This window comes from Henckelia pumila, chromosome 4 (assembly GCF_033568475.1).
Source record: "Henckelia pumila isolate YLH828 chromosome 4, ASM3356847v2, whole genome shotgun sequence".
Classification (NCBI taxonomy): domain Eukaryota; kingdom Viridiplantae; phylum Streptophyta; class Magnoliopsida; order Lamiales; family Gesneriaceae; genus Henckelia; species Henckelia pumila.
In genome coordinates this window covers 62,330,281-62,348,934 of record NC_133123.1, presented here as the reverse complement: position 1 = coordinate 62,348,934, position 18,654 = coordinate 62,330,281, and the positions used below count along the sequence as shown (strand labels likewise).

At 38.8% G+C, this 18,654-nt stretch overlaps 1 protein-coding gene and 1 pseudogene across 1 annotated transcript; one reads left to right on the top strand and one right to left on the bottom strand.

Moving 5' to 3' along the window:
- Positions 1-212: 212 nt before the first annotated feature.
- On the top strand, positions 213-3,203 carry LOC140861071 (uncharacterized). Its single transcript, XM_073264074.1, has 5 exons — positions 213-427; positions 689-813; positions 882-1,362; positions 1,470-1,541; positions 2,570-3,203. Exons 1-5 carry the CDS (start codon positions 213-215, stop codon positions 3,201-3,203), a joined length of 1,527 nt encoding a protein of 508 aa, XP_073120175.1.
- A 3,662-nt stretch (positions 3,204-6,865) lies between these two features.
- On the bottom strand, positions 6,866-9,254 carry LOC140861070 (probable 26S proteasome non-ATPase regulatory subunit 3; annotated as a pseudogene).
- Between the last annotated feature and the right edge of the window lie 9,400 nt (positions 9,255-18,654).

Sequence of the window (18,654 nt, the reverse complement as noted above, 5' to 3'; positions counted from 1 at the left end):
ACTGAAGAGTATTTGAGTGATTCATTTGGAGTGAAGTGTGAGAACTTGTGTGAGAAAATTTATTATTAACGATTTTCTTGCAGGTACCATGAATCCTAATAAAGATTTTAGTGAAAGTGTGAACCAAGAAATTTCCAAGGTTCAAATGAAGGCGTTGATGGGGCAATTTACTAAAGTGATGAGGTAGGAGTTGGAGCCTCTTCATGAGCGAGATGAGTAGATTGGGGGAGAGTTGTGGTAGTGAGAAGAAAAATAAAAGTAGGAAGGGGAATGATTTTGAGGATGATGAGGAGAGTTATGATGAAAATTGGGATGAGGAGAGAAGAGTACATGGGGGTAGACATAGGCGAGAAGTGATGCGTGGAAAATATACGGATGGCAGTAAGGAGGATGGGAATATTAGTATCATTAAGATGAAAATTCCAGCGTTCCATGGGAAATCTGATCCGGAGGCGTATCTGGAATGGGAGAAGCGTGTGGAGCTTGTGTTTGATTGACATCTCTATTCTGATCTTAAGAAAGTGAGATTGGCAGTGGTCGAGTTTGTAGGTTATGCATTAATCTGGTGGGATCAATTAGTGATCACTAGAAGGAGGTGTGGAGAGCCGCCAATTGAGACGTGGGAAGAGATGAAGCGTGTCATGAAGAAGCTTTTTGTACCTAACCATTATTATCGTGATATGTACAGGCTTCTACAGACTTTGAGGCAGGGTCCAAGGAGCGTGGAGGATTACTACAAGGAGTTGGAGACCACGATGATCCGGACCAACATTGAGGAAGATAATGAAGAAACAATGGCTCGATTTTTGTGTGGTTTGAATAGAGAAATCCAAGATCAAGTGGAGCTTCGTCACTGAATTGATTTGGATGAGATGGTGCAGATGGCTATGAAGGTAGAATAGCAGCTCAAGCGAGAGGAGTTGGCCGATTACCTTCCGATGGAGGATCGTCGACGTCTTGGCGTCCGAACATTGTAAAACGGGAGGATAACAAGCCAATGTACAAACCAAAATCTGACACCAAATTGGAGGCACCAAAGCAAGTAGCAAAAGGTACATCTGAAACTTCTAATACTCGGTCTAGAGATATTAAATGTTTTATATGTCATTGTATTGGCCATATTTCTAGCCAATGTCCAAATAAGAAGTTGATGGTTATTAATGCTTGGGGTGATGTGGAGTCTGAAAGTGATGGGAAAAATTATGATGATATGCCTGCGTTAGTAGATCCTGATGATGAGGATGGTTTTGGGACTGTTGTTGGTGAATTATTGGTCACTCGGAGAATTTTAAATACACAACATAAGGAGGAGGAAGAGAGCCAGAGGAAAAATCTTTTTCATACTCGTTGTTTTGTGAATGGGTAGGTGTGCAGTCTTATCATTGATGGGGGTAGTTGTACGAATGTTGCGAGTTGCGAACTTATGAAAAATTGGGGTTGTCTCTTTTAAAGCATCCTCATCCATATAGGTTGCAATGGTTTAATGACTGCGCGGAGGTGAGAGTTAATAGGAGAGTTGTGGTGTCATTTTCTATTGGCAAGTATGTTGATGAGGTTTTGTGTGATGTGGTTTCTATGCAAGCGTGTCATATTTTATTGGGAAGACCGTGGCAGTTTGATAGGAAAGTGGTGCATGATGGGTTTAAAAATAGATATTATTTTGTAATGAAAAAAAAACATATTGTATTGTTGTCTATGACTCCAAAGCAAGTGTTGGAGGATCAAATGTAAAAGAAAAAGAGAGATGAGGCCGAAAAACAGAGTGAACAAAAAAAGTGAGATGACCTTAGAAAAAAATAATGACAAAAAAAGATGAAAAAAAAAATTGAGCGAAAAGAGGCTGAAAAAAATATATATATATGGCCTAAAAGAGTGAGTTGAGAGATATTGTGAATTCTCATGTTCCACTTGTGTTGATGTTTTATAAGGAGATACTCCTTAACACAAGTGATATAGTCGGAGATCTTCCGAGCATTGTTGTTTCTCTCTTGCAGGAGTTCGATGATTTATTTCCGGAGGAGCTACCTCAAGGATTACCACCTTTGAGGGAGATTGAGCACCAAATCGACTTGGTACCCGAGAGTGCATTGCCGAATCGTCCAGCCTATAGAAGCAATCCGGAGGAAACTAAGGAGTTGCAATGACAGGTAAGTGAACTTCTAGATAAAGGTTTTGTGCGTGAGTCGATGTCACCATGTGTTGTATCTGTGTTGCTAGTACCTAAAAAAGATGGTTCGTGGCATATGTGCGTTGATTGTAGGGCTATAAATAACATTACCATCAAGTATAGACATCCTATTCCTAGACTAGATGATATGTTAGATGAACTGCATGATGCTAGCATATTTAGCAAAATTGATCTTAAGAGTGGTTATCATCAGATTAGGATGAGAGAGGGAGACGAGTGGAAAACTGCATTTAAAACAAAGTATGAGTTGTATGAATGGATGGTTATGCCTTTTGGCTTAACTAATGCACCGAATACTTTTATGCGTCTTATGAATCATATTTTGCGTGCATATATTGGAAAGTTATTGGTTGTATATTTTGATGATATCTTGTTGTATAGCAAGAACTTGGATGATCATGTGGAACAATTAAGGGTTGTACTAGTCACATTACGTGCTGAACATTTATATGATAACCTGAAGAAATGTGTGTTTTGTACAAGCGAGCTCGTATTTCTTTGTTTTGTTGTGAGTGCACAAGGTGTGAAAGTTGATGAAGAAAAGGTGAGTGTCATTCGGAATTGGCCGACGTCTACGTCCATTGGTCAAATTCGAAGTTTTCATGGACTTGCGAGTTTTTACAGGAGATTCGTGAAGGATTTTAGTACATGGGCGACGCCCGCGGTTATCAAGAAGAACGTTTCATTCCATTGGGGCGAGGAGCAAGAGAAGTCCTTTAATACTATCAAGCAAAAATTAATTAATGTGTCTTTACTTGTATTGCTTGATTTTTCTAATACTTTTAAAATTGAATGTGATGCGTCAGGTGTAGGGATTGGAGGTGTTTTAATGCAAGGAGGAAGGTCAGTTGCGTATTTTAGTGAGAAGCTTAGTGGGACGTCTTTGAATTACCCTACCTACAACAAGGAGTTTTATGCGTTGGTGAGGGTACTCGAGACATGGCAACACTACTTGACGCTAAAGGAGTTTATGATTCATACGGATCATGAATCCTTGAAGCATCTTAAAGGATAACAAAAGTTGAACAAGAGACATTCCAAGTGGGTGGCGTTTGTGGAGACTTTTTCCTACATTATCAAGTACAAGAAAGGAAAGAAAAACGTGGTAGCGGATGCTCTATCACGAAGGGTTAACATGGATGGTAAGAAGAAGGCTGAATTTGTGCGAAATTTGCATAAGAAGGTTAATGCGAACATTGAGAAGAAGAACTTACAATACACAAAGAAAGCGAACAAAGGTAGAAAGAAAGTTGTGTTTGAACCCGATGATTGGTTATGGTTGCATTTGAGAAAGAAGCGATTCTCGAAGAAGCGGCGATCTAAGTTATTACCTAGGGCTGATGGACCTTTCCAAGTTTTGGAGCGGATTAATGACAACGCCTACAAATTAGACTTGTCAGGTGAGTATAACGTCAGTACTACTTTCAATGTTTCTGACTTGTCTTTTTTTTATGTAGGTGATGATCAAGATTTGAGAACAAATCTTTTTCAAGAAGGGGAGGATGATGCGATAATGTTTGGTTCGCATGTTGATCAAGTGGCTAAGGACCCGTTGGAAATACCAAGAAGACCCGTTACGAGAGGTCGAGTTAAAAAGTTCAAGGAAGCACTTCAATTTTTTATGGCGGATTATCAAGATGACATTGGAATGCTTGAGAGTCAGTTTGGAGGAAGCTATAATGTTATTGAAGTCCAAAGGGATCAAGAAAGTGAAGAAAATATTGAAGAAAACTCAAGAATTCAACTTCAAACTCGAGCCTAAGACGCGCCCGCGCGTGCGAGTGTTGATTTGACGAAGAGTCTGCGAGGTTGTGCGCGCCCGCACTTTATCATCGAGCGCCCGCGCATGCCTTTGCGCAAGACGTGCGTGCCCGCACCGTTACCTTTTTCACACACCGAAGGTGTTTGTGTGTGACCTACTAGAAAACTTTTAGTTGATATCTTTTGATATCTTTGATATTATTTTGCATTATCTTTTATTTTTTATTATAAACTATAAATTACTTTGTTTATATTCATTAATAATCAGATTTAGTTTATACAAAAATTATTGAAATTCTCTCTAGAATTTTATTCAAAACTTTGCTTTAGTTTTTCAAATCAAGTTTTTCACAGTTTAATTACTTGGAAACGTTTGTTAATTGATTTATCACTGAAGATTGTCAGATACAAGTTATCTGAATGTTTTTTTTTGTTTCGATTGTCGTGATTTTTGTTCTTAATCATCATGTTTATTAAAGGTGAAAATCCAAAATTCTATCAATTTTATTTGTTTCAAAGATTGGGAAAAACTCTTTAGATTTTTTGATTCTTGGTTAGAAGGTGCGATTTTAATTTATAATCGTGTTTGTTAATCTTATTCATATCACAATGAGTGATAGTCCATCAGTTGTTGCTCCCGTAGTTGTCCATGCTGATTGCACATGTGATCGAAACTCTATATATATATATAAATAAGAGCATTATATGCTCTAAATTCTCAACCACCATATTAAAGTGTATGCATTTATTTAATGTAATGCACATGCTTCAAAGACATCTAACAATTTCATACGAGAAATAATAAACTAAAGACATCCATAGACTAGCATAACCAAATATAAATAATTGTCAATTGTATTGTCTCAATCGCTTCAAAGCATATATAAAGTTTTTTTCTTGTTTGTTGTGGGAAGTTTCTACATATAATGAAGATAAGGTTGCTTCCTATAGCCAACAAGGTTAATTGCCCATGTAGATAGGAATGAACAACTAGATAACATACCAATGTACTGCATATCTTGCATAAAGTGAATATTTGATAGAAACAAAGTACTTCAACAACTTTCTGTAATAGTATTTCAGTTATCAAATAATGACAAAAACTTATAATCCTGCGAGATCAAAGCACAATAGTTTTATCTTAAATGAAAGTCTCAGCCTCGTGCAACTGTATCCCAGTTGGTATTGAATGACCACACTCGAACTCAAACAGATTTTTTGGATATCAAATGAACCTCGATTGTATGCTTGCCTTTTAGTTTTCACATAAAAATTTGTATGCAGTCGATCGTCACTCATGAGTGCAATCAGTTCATTAGTATCGTCCATGTACATCAGTTTGAATGTTTTATTTTCCAAACTAAACCGTCTGATTAGTTCTTTCCTGACCTTCTCTAGAATTGTTGATTTACAAACTCCAAATCTTTTGATAAACCCTTCATACTTCGCCTTTAAAATCACCACATCATGGGGAGGAGGCCGTTGTCACTGGATTTTGATGTATGTTCATAAATTTTGACGGGCGCATTTAAGGATATTGTTTCAGAAATTGAAGGATTCTTCTTTTTCCTCTTGTATGGCCATATTGGTATACCAACTTTTCTGTATTCTTTTTTTTACTGTGGTTGTACTCTCTGTAAGATAGAATTAAAACACCATAAATTTAATGAACATCCTGAAAATGATGTACAATGATATATTTGGACTTAAATGACATGAAAAATTAAATAAAAATGAAGTTTCTACACTCACAACCAAGCTCTTTTGCTGCATCTGCCAAACTTCTCCCAAAGTGGGAGGCAATATCCTAATAGCTAAGATCGGATATCTTTATTCTCCCGTTTCTCTTTTTCACGTTTTCTGAACGTTCCATTTCATTATTATTATTATTATCACGAAAATTAAAATGAGACATCTTATCGATAAATTTTATGAGATAGATCTATTATTTGATTTGACCCATAAAAAATATTATTTTTTTACTATAAATACAAGACGAGTTGATCTGTGGGATCGTTTTTGTTATCAATCAATTACTACTTTTGGTTACAATTTCGTGCTATGGACGAAGAAATGATGTAATATAATTTAATGTTCATCTAATATTTTTCTTATGTTTCAGTTTATCTAAATTCAAGATATGAGTATGACTGATAAATTTTAAATATGTCTCAGTGTTCGTATTTCGTAACAATTTACTGATACGTGTTTCGTAACGATTTACATTTCACATTTATCGCGTTTATCGTATCTTATCATAACTTATCATATCAATAATATATCTCTTGCTTATATCATTTATCGATCAAACAAGATAATACATGTGATATATCTCTCATTTGCTTCATTCTCTCAACCAAATAATATTTTAAACTTCATTAGTTTTATTACTTTATTTCATACTTGAAGAGTTGTGCATAGCACCTCGAAACTTATTTAATTGAATATAATTTCCTATATTTGGGGGAAAAAAATTCTTAAAATTTATATATACTAGTCTACAAAATACACCCTCAGCGATTAAGTCAGAGTCATGAGAATATACTAAAATTGAAGGTATGAAAAAGGAATGCATAAATGTTCTTTAGTTAATTATGACAACCAAGGAAGGCAAAATGCTTTTCTTGAGAGTTGAGACCTCGGGGATGGAAAAAGAACAACTTCCCAGTGAAATAATCCATTTGATGTTGAAGAAATTGCAAGATTTTTTTTTTCATTTTTTTAAAAAAAATGAATAAAATTGCAAATTCAGAAGTAATGTAGAGTTCAAAAAACAATTCGCATAATTCTGAATAAAGGAAGTTCTTTAAAGTTAAATGAAGCGATCCAACATCTTGAAGCTCGGTAAGATATACGTAACAAAATGTCATAGAAAAATTCAGTAGCCCCATCCAAGAGAATGAAAAATGGAACACCTTGCAGGAGAATATTAATCAGAATTCGTCATCATCCTCCTCGGCTATATGTTTCGCAAGCTCTTGCTCCTGCTGATGTCTCTCTCTCCTCTTCTCCGCGCTTTCCATTTCCTTGTGAGAATTAGGTGGGAATCGAAGAGCACGAACCGCCTCATTATGCATATTCAGGCAGAAAGCAATTCTGGAGTTGAAAGCAGCTTGAGGCTCGTTTGTAGAGTATATATCCCCTGTCTCCTTCGATACCATCCATCCATTAGCATGGTCCAATGTGGCATCAATCGCACCATCACGAATTGCTTTGGATACAATGCTTTCAGCATCAGCAACAGGATTTGGCGAATCCAATCCTAGCATAATTAGCTAGGATAAGTGAGATCTTGGAATATGAGATACTGATGTTGCGTAAGCCAGTCCTGATAACATTGTGGCGTAGCCTGACTATTAGATTGTTAGTTCGATCAGAGCTGAAGGTGCTGGAGAACTTTTCAGCAATTAAATGTGGAAAGCCTTCAACGGCTTCCTCATGAGAACAATTTCATTTGGGTATATACGGTATCTACATTCTTCATGATTGTCGACAGTTACTATTTACTTTAAATAGATTCATACTCACATTTGTAAGCTCAAAGTAAGGCCTCAGAGCTTTTTCCATCCCTTTCTGCATAAAAACAGTTCTTTCTGGAATCTCTCCAAGCAGTAAGCGGACAATTATAGCCCACTTGTTGCACTGAACTCGGAAACCAAGAGCAGAAGCAGTTGCTTTCCTAGAAGCTTGCAGGGGTGATTCTTTGGCATCGGTGTACTCCAACTGAATTGTCCTGATCTTTCCGAGGTACGACAGAACTGAAGAGAATACAGACAGAGTTTAGAACGGTCAGATGACATAGACGACAGTTATCCCTGGAACAGTAAAAAGTTTTTGAAACGTGTAAAGAGAGAATAACATCTAATAGAAATGCTGAATTTACGGAGAGACAAAATCACTAAATTTACCACATTATGTGTGATGTTGATACAAGAACACCATGAATAGCACAAACTATGCATAAACTTGTAATTTGATTTCGTTAAAACATGATGGTATCTCTAGTACACAAAATATAGTTGTTTCAAACAGCCATTTACGAGATCCTTTTCCATTTCTTATAGATGTGATGTTAATCTGGTCTATCAATCTCTTTCTAAACTAACAGTTCAAGCACTTAATGTTCATTGACAATAATCTACGAGTCCCGGGTTATTTAAAGACGAAAATAATTTCCTGTACTGAATTTACGACATGCTAATATCCTATTTATATCAATATTACATTCCACTCGATATTCGGCCTAAGTCAAACCAATTGTTTTACTAAATGATCAATCATATTCAAGAAAATATGGAAAGATTGAAAGAAACAATCCACATCTCATAATGACAAGCATAAAATGATTGGAGCTGTGGTTCTAGAGTTGCCTGCTGATTTGAGTGAGCTTCGAAACGAGGCGCCTTTGATCTCAGTTTTTCAGCTTGAACACATAAGTTGTATTGGAGGTAATTCCTACGCAACAGATTCAGAAGAGTTTCCTGCACCATGTCATCACCATATCATCACTCACAAGAACACTACTACCCCAAGATAACAAATTTAATAGCTGATTCAACAACCACCAACCTGACCCAACTCGTCATGTCGCAAAGTAGCAATTCGGTGCAGAGCAAGAAGACTTCTGAAAAAATATGAGAATCTCTATCAGATATAACACCAATACACCATCGGTTCATAATCAACACAGTTAAAGTTACAAACAAGAAGATATATAGCAACCTGGTTCCTTGGTTTTCAAACTACGGTATCTGTGCGTTAGAAAAGAGATAGGGTATCAAAGGCTATGCAACAAATTCAAACGAGTAAACATAGGCATACCCACGTATTTCAGCAAGATCACCCGTAAGTTCATAGCTTAGACTATAGTAAAAGTAGAGCCTGGATGCTAGGACATCAACAGTTCGCCTGTTAAGATTCTTTAGGCGTGCAATGCTTGCAGAAGAACAAGCCTTGGCCTAATGTACCAAAGAATCATCAATAGATTAACAAACACTGAAAACATAATCTAGTTATGGAAGTCTTGCATTAATTTAAATATACTACTATACCTCCCTGTATCTCTTCTGATCAATCAGAAATATCAAAACAAGTAAATAGCAATAAATCTCGATCTCTGGTAAGGAGTGTTCAGGAGCTTGAGCGCTAGATGTAGCGGAATCAATTTTTTGGTGTTTAACTTAAAAAAGTGTTTATTTAAGCACTTTTTTTGTCAACTAAAACACTTTGTTAACTGAAAAGCACTAAAACCTAAATGTAATTGAGTGCTGTTAAGGTATAAAACTAATGATTGTGCTGGCTCCATGAAATTGAGCTTTTGGGAGAAATGGTTTCAGGTTTTCAGCGTAGTACCAAAGACAAGATGAAAGATTCAAGACCAACTTACACCTTCAACATAAGTTATAGAAGTGATAGCTAAAGCTTAAAACAACTAGAATTAATGAACGATGATGTTTCTTATTTGAAAGAATGAAGTAAAGCTAAGGTTCCAACCAAATTGAGATTAATTAGAATTATGGTGTAATTCAGTAAAATATCCATTACAAACAAAAAAACTCAAGTATTTTCACACAAATAAAGACACATACTGTGAAATCCCGAATTTTTCTTATTCAAAGTGAATATTTTATTAAATTAATTATGTTATGAGATAATTAGTATATTTTATGTATCATAATAATTAGGTTACAAAATATTATGAGATCTACATGTAGATGGTATCAAATCTGGAGTAAATAGAAATTTTATACAAACTTGGAATATCAAGATTTTTTCTATCTTAAACTTTTTTTTTTGAGCGTTGGACTAATTTAGATGTAAATGGAAGTCATTATCCCCAGTGTATTGTAAACATTGAGTGTAGAGGATAAGCATACAACTTTTAATGATTCTGATAGAATTAAACATAGAATCACCTATGTGAGAGAGAAGTGGGGCCGCTTCGAAGGAATTGCAAGGCACAATTCTAGACCCTTTCACAGAACCAGGCAAGTGTTCATGGCCAAAACGAACACAATCATGAGAACTGAATTGTATCAGGGAGAGTCTTGTGTGAAGTATATCTTAATTTACTAAAACGGATGTACAGTTCAAAGACATCGCGTCTACTGTCAATCAGTGAATTACTATGCTTTCACAAGGGAAGGTTCAAGGGGTAATACCTACCTATCCTATGCAGGATTTAACTGTTGAAATTTATCACGTATATCTTCGTTTCTCTTTCAATTTCCATTCATGTGGGGGATTGTTGGACTAATTTAGATGTGAATGGAAGTCATTAATGTGCTCGGACCCTCCTCATTAATTCTCCACGTTTTGATGTTGGGAAATAAAATAATGGTTGGCCCTAGACATTTATTATGACCAGCTGCTATGATTGCTTCTTGTCTGGCTGCTACTGGAGCTTTCGTTTTCAGTGCATGCATGTAATTTCCTATATGTTTGAAGTTCGTTTCCTTTATCTGATAACACATGCTTCACACTCTCTCAGCTTCTGAGCTTCTCCTTCGTCTGAGTTTCTTTTTCTTTTTCTTCAGCTCTTGAAGCTTAGCTACCTATCTTCTTGTGTTCTGCTCTTGCAAGCCCTGAGAAGCTTCAGATGCTGAGTGCTTCAGCTCAAAGAATATACTGTTAATTCTTATGTTACATGCTTGTGCTCCGACGTGTGTAGAGTGTAGAGATTATATTCTTTAATAGTTAAGCTCCTTTACCGCTCTCGCTCTGCAGATTGTTTTAAAATTCGTTCTTCTTCCCTGAATTTTGAGCTTCTACGTGATACCGTGAAGGTATATATTCAGTTTGCCAAAGTAGTACTGTGAGACCTCGTTTCTAAACAACTAATCTCGGACAAAACAACCGATAAGTAAACGAAAAATCAAGATTAGAAGCAACCAATGATTTTTTTTTTTAAGGAAGGCTCGCGCGCCCGCGCTGAAGCTTCGCTAAAACCAGCGCGCCCGCGCCGATGCTTCGCAAAAAAACCAACGCGTCCGCGCTCTAAGGAAGAGCGCCCGCGCCCTTACCTCGCAAAGAGGCCGCGCGCCCGCGCCGTCCTCTCGCCTAGAAATATTAAGGCACCGAAATAAACTCAACAAAACCTAAACACTTGCATTAAAAGTATTTGACAAGCCAATAACAATACAAGAAAGGTTTAGGAAAGAGAAACATTCAATTCGGTAGTACCTACATCGATTCTTGCTTACAAAACAAATACGAGAAGTTCGAATGACTAAACATGTTCGCAAAACATAACTAGATTGACATGCTGATTCGACTTCTAAACGAGTCTCACTTCTATCTCTTGCTCTTGACGCTAACCAGGTCTATGCTGACTTGATCCTGCCCCTCCTATTGCCAAGTACACATACAAAACAAAGCAACAGCTGGATAAACCGGTGAGAATGATAATCCCAGTAAAAGCAACATATCAAGTAATACAACAATAAACATGCTTTCAAGACAACAACAAAATCAATAACAACGTAATGAAATGCATGTCTTTAAACCGGGATATCAAATCTGATAAACGAGGGATTGCTGCTGTGCTTTTGGGATCCCGAGGATGAGATCATGTGACGACTCACCGACTCTCCCAATCGAGGTGGTGCCACATATCTCACTCCTCTAGACTTTGAGCAACCATAATGAGTATGCTAGCACTAGGCGATACGACTACGACCTAGGTCACTCAATCATAGTTCCCAAACGTCCAAACAAAAGGGCAGTTCTGCCCGCTGAAATCAACGTAGACTCAAGATGAATGCATAACAGAAACATAAAACATAATCCTCATAGTCAAAAGTAAAATCAATCAACAAGACACAAGTTCCTCATGCTAGAACAAGTGTAGATGCAATATGTGATTTGAAAGGGAAACTCGAGAACCAACTGTCCCGAGTATGCTATCCCGCTACGATGACTGCTTTTACCTTTCAATGCCGTAGATCCAACTCCGGACAAGCTACAACAAAAGATTGTATCAACAACTATACAACCTTAACAACAAACAACGGTTCAAGGAAATCTCTTTACCGTTCTTCGTCCAAAACTCGACGATCAAATGTTGCTAACACAGGACTCGACAACTCCAACGAATCTGTACGAAGATAAGAGATGATCAACTACAACGATCACTCACAAGCCAATGCTTCAACAATTCAAAAACGATTCGAAAACCCAAAACTCAAACCGACGGCATAACGGCTATAAACTGAACAAACCGGAAATGCAGACAGCAATTCAATACCGATATAACCTCATATCAATGCCAAAAACAACAATAACAAAGCAAACCCATCAACCAAAAATCCACATTTTCGAAAATGGCTTCCAAAAATCATAACAAATCCGAACGTCGCTCTAATTCAAAACCAACAGATAATAAACGATCAGAGCTCTGTCAAGAACAACATACTTCAATCTCAAACGATTCTAACAACATCCAAAAACTAGAATGCATCTGATCGTAGAAAAACTTACGATATAACGGAGCTCTCGCTGCAGTGATCGTTAAACTGCCTTCAGAAATAAATTCCAACGGCCGGATCGTGCTCGGACTGAAATCCCAAAGCTTGGAAAAGCTTGGAGGCGTGAGAATGGAGGGAGACGGCTTGAAGGGGATGAAGTGAGGGCTTCTCAACAAAAATCTAAGTGTAGATAATATATAAAATCCAATATTTGAGTTTTACTCCCTGAAATTTCCAAAATTTGCAAAAAGGACCCTGATCAAAAACAAGCCGGCTTGTGAACTCTGTAATCTCCGATTAACTCAAATAAACTCATTTAAGATAAAAACGGGGCGTTACAATTCTCCCCCACTAAGAAAAGATTTTGTCCTCGAAATCAACAAGAACCACAACTCATAAGATAGAATAAAGAACTAAAGACAGTAAGAAGAACTCACGTCATCCGAATAACTCCGGAAATCGCTGTCTCATGTCAGATTCTGTCTCCCAAGTCGCTTCCTCGACTCCGTGACGGTTCAACTGCACTTTCACTAACGGAATCAACTTGGTTTTGAGTTGCTTTTCCTTCCGATCAAGGATCTGAATCGGTCGTTCAAAATAGCTCAGAGTCTCGTCTAACTCAGCTTCGTCAGGCTAAAGAATATGAGAAGGATCTGGATGATACTTTCGCAGCATAGAGACGTGAAAAACGTCGTGAATACCAGATAAAGACGGAGGAAGTGCAAGTCTGTAGGCAAGATCGCCTATCTTCTCGAGAATCTCGTACGGCCCGATGAATCTCAGAGATAACTTCCCTCTCTTACCGAATCTGACAGTGCCTCTGAAAGGTGAAATCTTCAGAAAGACTCGGTCTCCCTGATCAAAACTCAGAGGTCTACGCTTGACATTCGCATACTTTGCCTGCCTATCTTGAGCTGACTTCATTCTGGTCTGAATGATCTTAACCTGCTCTGCCATATCTCTAAGCATCTCCGGTCCAAATCTGGTGAATCGGACAAATCATCCCAAAACAACAGAGATCGGCACTTATTACCATACAAAGCCTCAAAAGGCGCCATACCGATACTCTCTTGGAAGCTGTTGTTGTAAGAAAACTCGACAAGAGACAAAGAATCCTGCCAACTAGTGCCAAAGTCTAGCACTACCGCTTGCAGCATATCCTCTAACGTCTGGAGAGTCCGCTCTGACTGTCCATCGGTCTGAGGATGATAAGTTGTACTCAGATGCAATCGAGTACCAAGTGCCCCCTGAAGACTGTGCCAAAAATGAGAAGTGAATCTAGGATCTCTGTCTGAAATGATCGAATTCGGCACACCATGCAATTTCACAACATTGCTAACATACAACTCAGCCATCTGATCATGACGATACGTCATCCTGTACGGAATAAAACACACAGACTTCGTCAATCGGTCTATCACTACCCAAATGGCATCGCATCCTCGAACGGATCATGGTAGCTTCGTGACGAAATCCATGGAAATGTGATCCCACTTCCATTCAGGAACAGATAGACTGTGCAACAGACCTCCTGGTCGCTTCCGTTCTGCTTTTACTTGCTGAAAGTTCAAACACCGAGATATAAACCTCGCAACATCGCTCTTCATTTTCTTCCACCAGAGCTGGTTCTTCAGGTCGTTGTACATCTTACGACCTCCAGGATGATTACTAAACCGACTGCAATGAGCCTCTTGGAGAATACGCTGTCTCAACTCCGAAATATCAGGCACAACAATACGGTTATTCACTAACAAAACATCATCTCTAACCTGGAATTCAGACTGATGCCCAGATCTGACTTTCTCTACTGAAACCTGAATGCTCGGCTCAGACTTCTGTGCTTCTCTGATCGCAACAAACAACTCCGGCTCGGCTTGAATAGCAAACACTCTGATAGTCTCCCTATCTGTTTCAAACTCTAAACCAGAAGTGCAAAAATCATCGATCAACTGAGAAACACCGATAGTAGAAAGAGATAAAGAACAAAGCTTTCGGCTCAAGGCATCTGCAACTGCATTCGACTTTCCCGGATAATACTTGATTTCACAGTCAAAATCCTTAAACAGATCTAACCATCTTCTCTGTCTCATATTCAGTTGTGCCTGTGAAAACAAGTACTTAAGGCTCTTATGGTCAGAAAAGATCTCGAAAGACTCACCATACAGATAGTGACGCCAGATCTTCAGAGCAAAGACGATCGCAGCTAGTTCAAGATCATGAACCGGATAACGAGTCTCGTGCGGTTTCAGCTGCCTCGATGCATACGCCACCACATGCTTATGCTGCATAAGAACACAACCCAAGCCTCGGTTAGAAGCATCACAATAGACTGTGAAACCTCCAGTACCCTTCGGAATAGAAAGAATCGGAGCACTGGTCAGTCTCCTCTTCAGATCAAAAAATCTAGCCTCACAATCTGCAGTCCAGACAAAAGGCGCATTCTTCTGAGTCAGCTGGGTAATAGGCTTGGCAATAGACGAGAAACCCTCGATGAATCTGCGATAATAACCAGCTAAACCCATGAAGCTTCGGATCTCAGGTACTGATGTCGGTCTAGGCCAATTCATAACCGCGTCAATTTTGCTGGGTTCGACAGAAATCCCATCTCCTGAAATAATATGACCGAGAAAGATAACTCGATCCAACCAGAATTCACACTTAGACAACTTGGCAAACAACTGCTCAACTCGCAAAATCTGCAGTACGGTCCTCAAGTGCTCTGCATGGTCAGTACGGTTCTTCGAGTAGATAAGAATATCATTGATAAAGATAATAACGAACTCATCTAAGTAACGCTGAAAGATACGGTTCATCAAACCCATAAAAACCGCGGGAGCATTAGTCAAACCGAACGGCATGACTATAAACTCAAAATGACCATAACTCATTCTGAATGCGGTCTTAGGAACATCTTCCTCTCGCACTCTCAGCTGATGATAGCCTGACCTCAGATCAATCTTCGAATAGACAGAAGAACCCTGCAGCTGATAAAAAAGGTCATCTATTCTGGGTAAAGGATACTTGTTCTTAACTGTAGCCTGATTCAGTTGACGGTAGTCAATACAGAGTCGCATAGAACCATCCTTCTTCCGAACAAACAGAACAGGAGCACCCCAAGGCGATACACTAGGTATGATGTATCCCTTGGCAATCAAATCTTCAAGTTGCTCCTTCAACTCTCTCAGTTCAATAGGTGTCATACGATAAGGAGCTTTGGAAATAGGTTGAGTACCTGGCACCAAATCGATACTGAATTCGATCTCTCGAATAGGTGGAAATCCAGGAACATCTTCCGGAAACACATCAGCAAAATCTCTAACCATTGGTAAGTCAACCAAAGCTGGGCTAGATTTTAGTACATCAACTGCATAAACCAAAAATCCTTCTGCACCTCTCTGTAACAAACGAGTCATAGATAACACTGAAATCAAAGGAATTCTATATCAAGAACCCTTACCAAAGAATTTCCACTCGTCTGCCATTTCAGGTCTGAACCTGACAACTTTCAGAAAACAATCGACGGTCGCCCTGTACTTGGTCAAAGCATCTATACCGACAATACAATCAAAATCTGACAGTCCAAGCACAATACAGTCTAATTCTAACAAATTCCCCTCAAAACAAAGTTCATAGTTCCTGACTAGTCCGACAGAAACAATTCCTCCACCCAACGGTGAAGTAACAGCTACTATAGTAGGCAACAACTCAGTAGGCAAGGCATGCAATAACACAAATTTCTCAGAGATAAAGGAATGGGAAGCTCCTGTATCTGTCAAAACATGAGCAGAATAACCGAAAATCGAACAATTACCTGCTATAACATTGTCAGGTGCTGCCTGAGCCTGATCCTCTGTCAAAGCAAAGACTAGTGCCTGCTGTCTCGAAGGCTGGTTTGCACTAGAGTTATCTCCCTGTCTGTTCTGCGGCTGGGGCTGGAAGGAGTGCACTACAGAAGACTGCCTCTCGGGTTGAGCTGTAGGTCGAGATGAACTTCTACTCTGAGCTCTATCTCTGTTACGCTGAGGGCACACCTTAGAGAAGTGTCCCGGTTGCTGACAGGTGTTACAATTACCAAAGACTCCCACACACTGATCTGGTGAGTGTCTTCCCCCACACTTGCTGCAGTACATGGCTGAAGATCCGGAACTCTGTCCTGAACCAAATTGCTTGGAACCACTGGAACTAGAAGAACTGTTCCCCTGCCTCTTGAACTGTTTACCTCTTGCTTTGTACTGATCCTTTCTGTTTCCCCCACTGTTTCCACCTTCATACCTTTGCTACTAGTTCTGATGCTGAGGTGGCGGGTTCTGATACTGAGATGGTGGGTTCTGATACTGCCTCTGTTGCTGAGGTGCTACCTGGTTACCTCTTTGCCTCCACAAGCCTGCTTCTGCCCCCTTTGTGTGATTCATGGCATCCGCAAAGTTGTTAGGCCTGTTGGTGTTTACCAACGTGAAAAAATCGGGGTTCAAACTGTAACGCCCCAATTTTATCTTAATCGACTTTATTTAGATTCCAGAGTTCAAGAGCCGACTTGATTTTGATCAGGGTCCTTTTTGCAAATTTTGGAATTTTCAGGGACTAAAACGCAAATATTGAATTTGTTATATTATCTACCCTAGTTGACTAGTCCTTGGCACTCCCTCATCCTCCCCAACTCGTTAACCTCCATTGGAGCCGCCCCCTTTGTCTTTTCAAGCTGTGGGATTTCGGTTTCCGGTCGATCCGTCCGTTAGAAATTATTTCTGAAGGCAGATTAGCGATCACGGCTGAGAGAGCTTCGTTATACCGTAAGTATTTCTCCGATCGGATATGTTTTGTTTTTCGGAGGTTGTTAGAATCGATTTAGATTCTAGTATGTTGTTCCTGGCGGAGTTCTGATCGTTTATTATCTGTCAGTTTTGAATTAGAGCGACGTTCGGATTTGTTATGAATTTTTGAAAGGATTTTCGAAAAAGTGAGTTTTGTGATTTGTTGGAATTGGATTGTTTTGGTTGAATGTTGATTGATATGAGTTGCTTAGAGTGATATTATGTTGTTTGCATTTTCGGTTAGTTGAATTTATAGCCATTATGCCGCCGGTTTGAGATTTTGGAAATTGGAGATTCTTTTGAGTTTTTGGGAGTTGCTCGTTTTGAATGGATTGATATTGGATTGATTTTATCTCCGCAGATTAGTTGAAGATCGTGGAGTTCCGAATTGGCAACTTTCGAATCGTTGAAGAGTTGATCGAGGTTTGGTATCGAGTTGATCCATCCTCGAAAGTTGAATTGAATTATCTTTATCGTTGAACTTGATTTGGAATAGAATTTTGATTTGGAATTCTTGTATCGATGTTGTTTCCAGGTTTGGAGCATCGACGTTGTTGAAAAGAGGTATAAGATGACTTGGAATGGAATGGAACGAATGACGCGAATCCGACTTGATTCGAGTGTTCCGGAAAAAATAACATACTTGCATGTTAATTGATTATTTGAGTTATGTTGCATTGCATTCATATTGAGCATATGAACCCTGATTTGAATAGCGGGCAGGACGGCCCTTTTGATGATAGACGTTTTGGGAATTATATTGTGAGTGGCCTGGGTGTAGCTGTTTCACCTAGTGCTAGCATACTCCTTATAGTTGCACGAAAGTCTAGAGGATGGAGATACGTAGCACCACCTCGATCGGGAGAGTTGGTGAGTTGTTTACGTGATCTCGTCCTCGGGATCCCAAAAGCAAAAGCTGAAATGTTTTGATTATCCGACTTGATAATCTCAGATTTAAAGACATGCATTGCATTTATGCATATGAATTGAGTTTTAGACATGCTTGTGGAATTGCATTGTTGTTATTTGAATATGTAGAAGATGATGCATTTCGTTTGAGATGTTTTTATGATATTGCATGTTTGTCTCTTTTACTGGGAATATTATTCTCACCGAATTATCCGGTTGTTGTCTTGTCTTTGTATGTGTGCTTGGCAACAGGTGGGGCAGGACCGAGTCAGAGATCGCATGGCTAGGTGGTCGAGTTGATAGAGTGAGGCCTTGTTATTGTAGAAGTCGAATTTGAAATCGAACTTAGATTGTATTCGAACTCGATTTGTATTTTGGATTTTGGAACATAGAATTGATGCATGTTCTACTCTTTCTTGTAATTGAATACTTCGTTGTTGGAAAAGTGTTAGTTGGATCATGTCGGAGCCTTTCCGGGTGTTAGATTGCACTTTTGGAGCCTTTTTTTGAGCTAAAACAG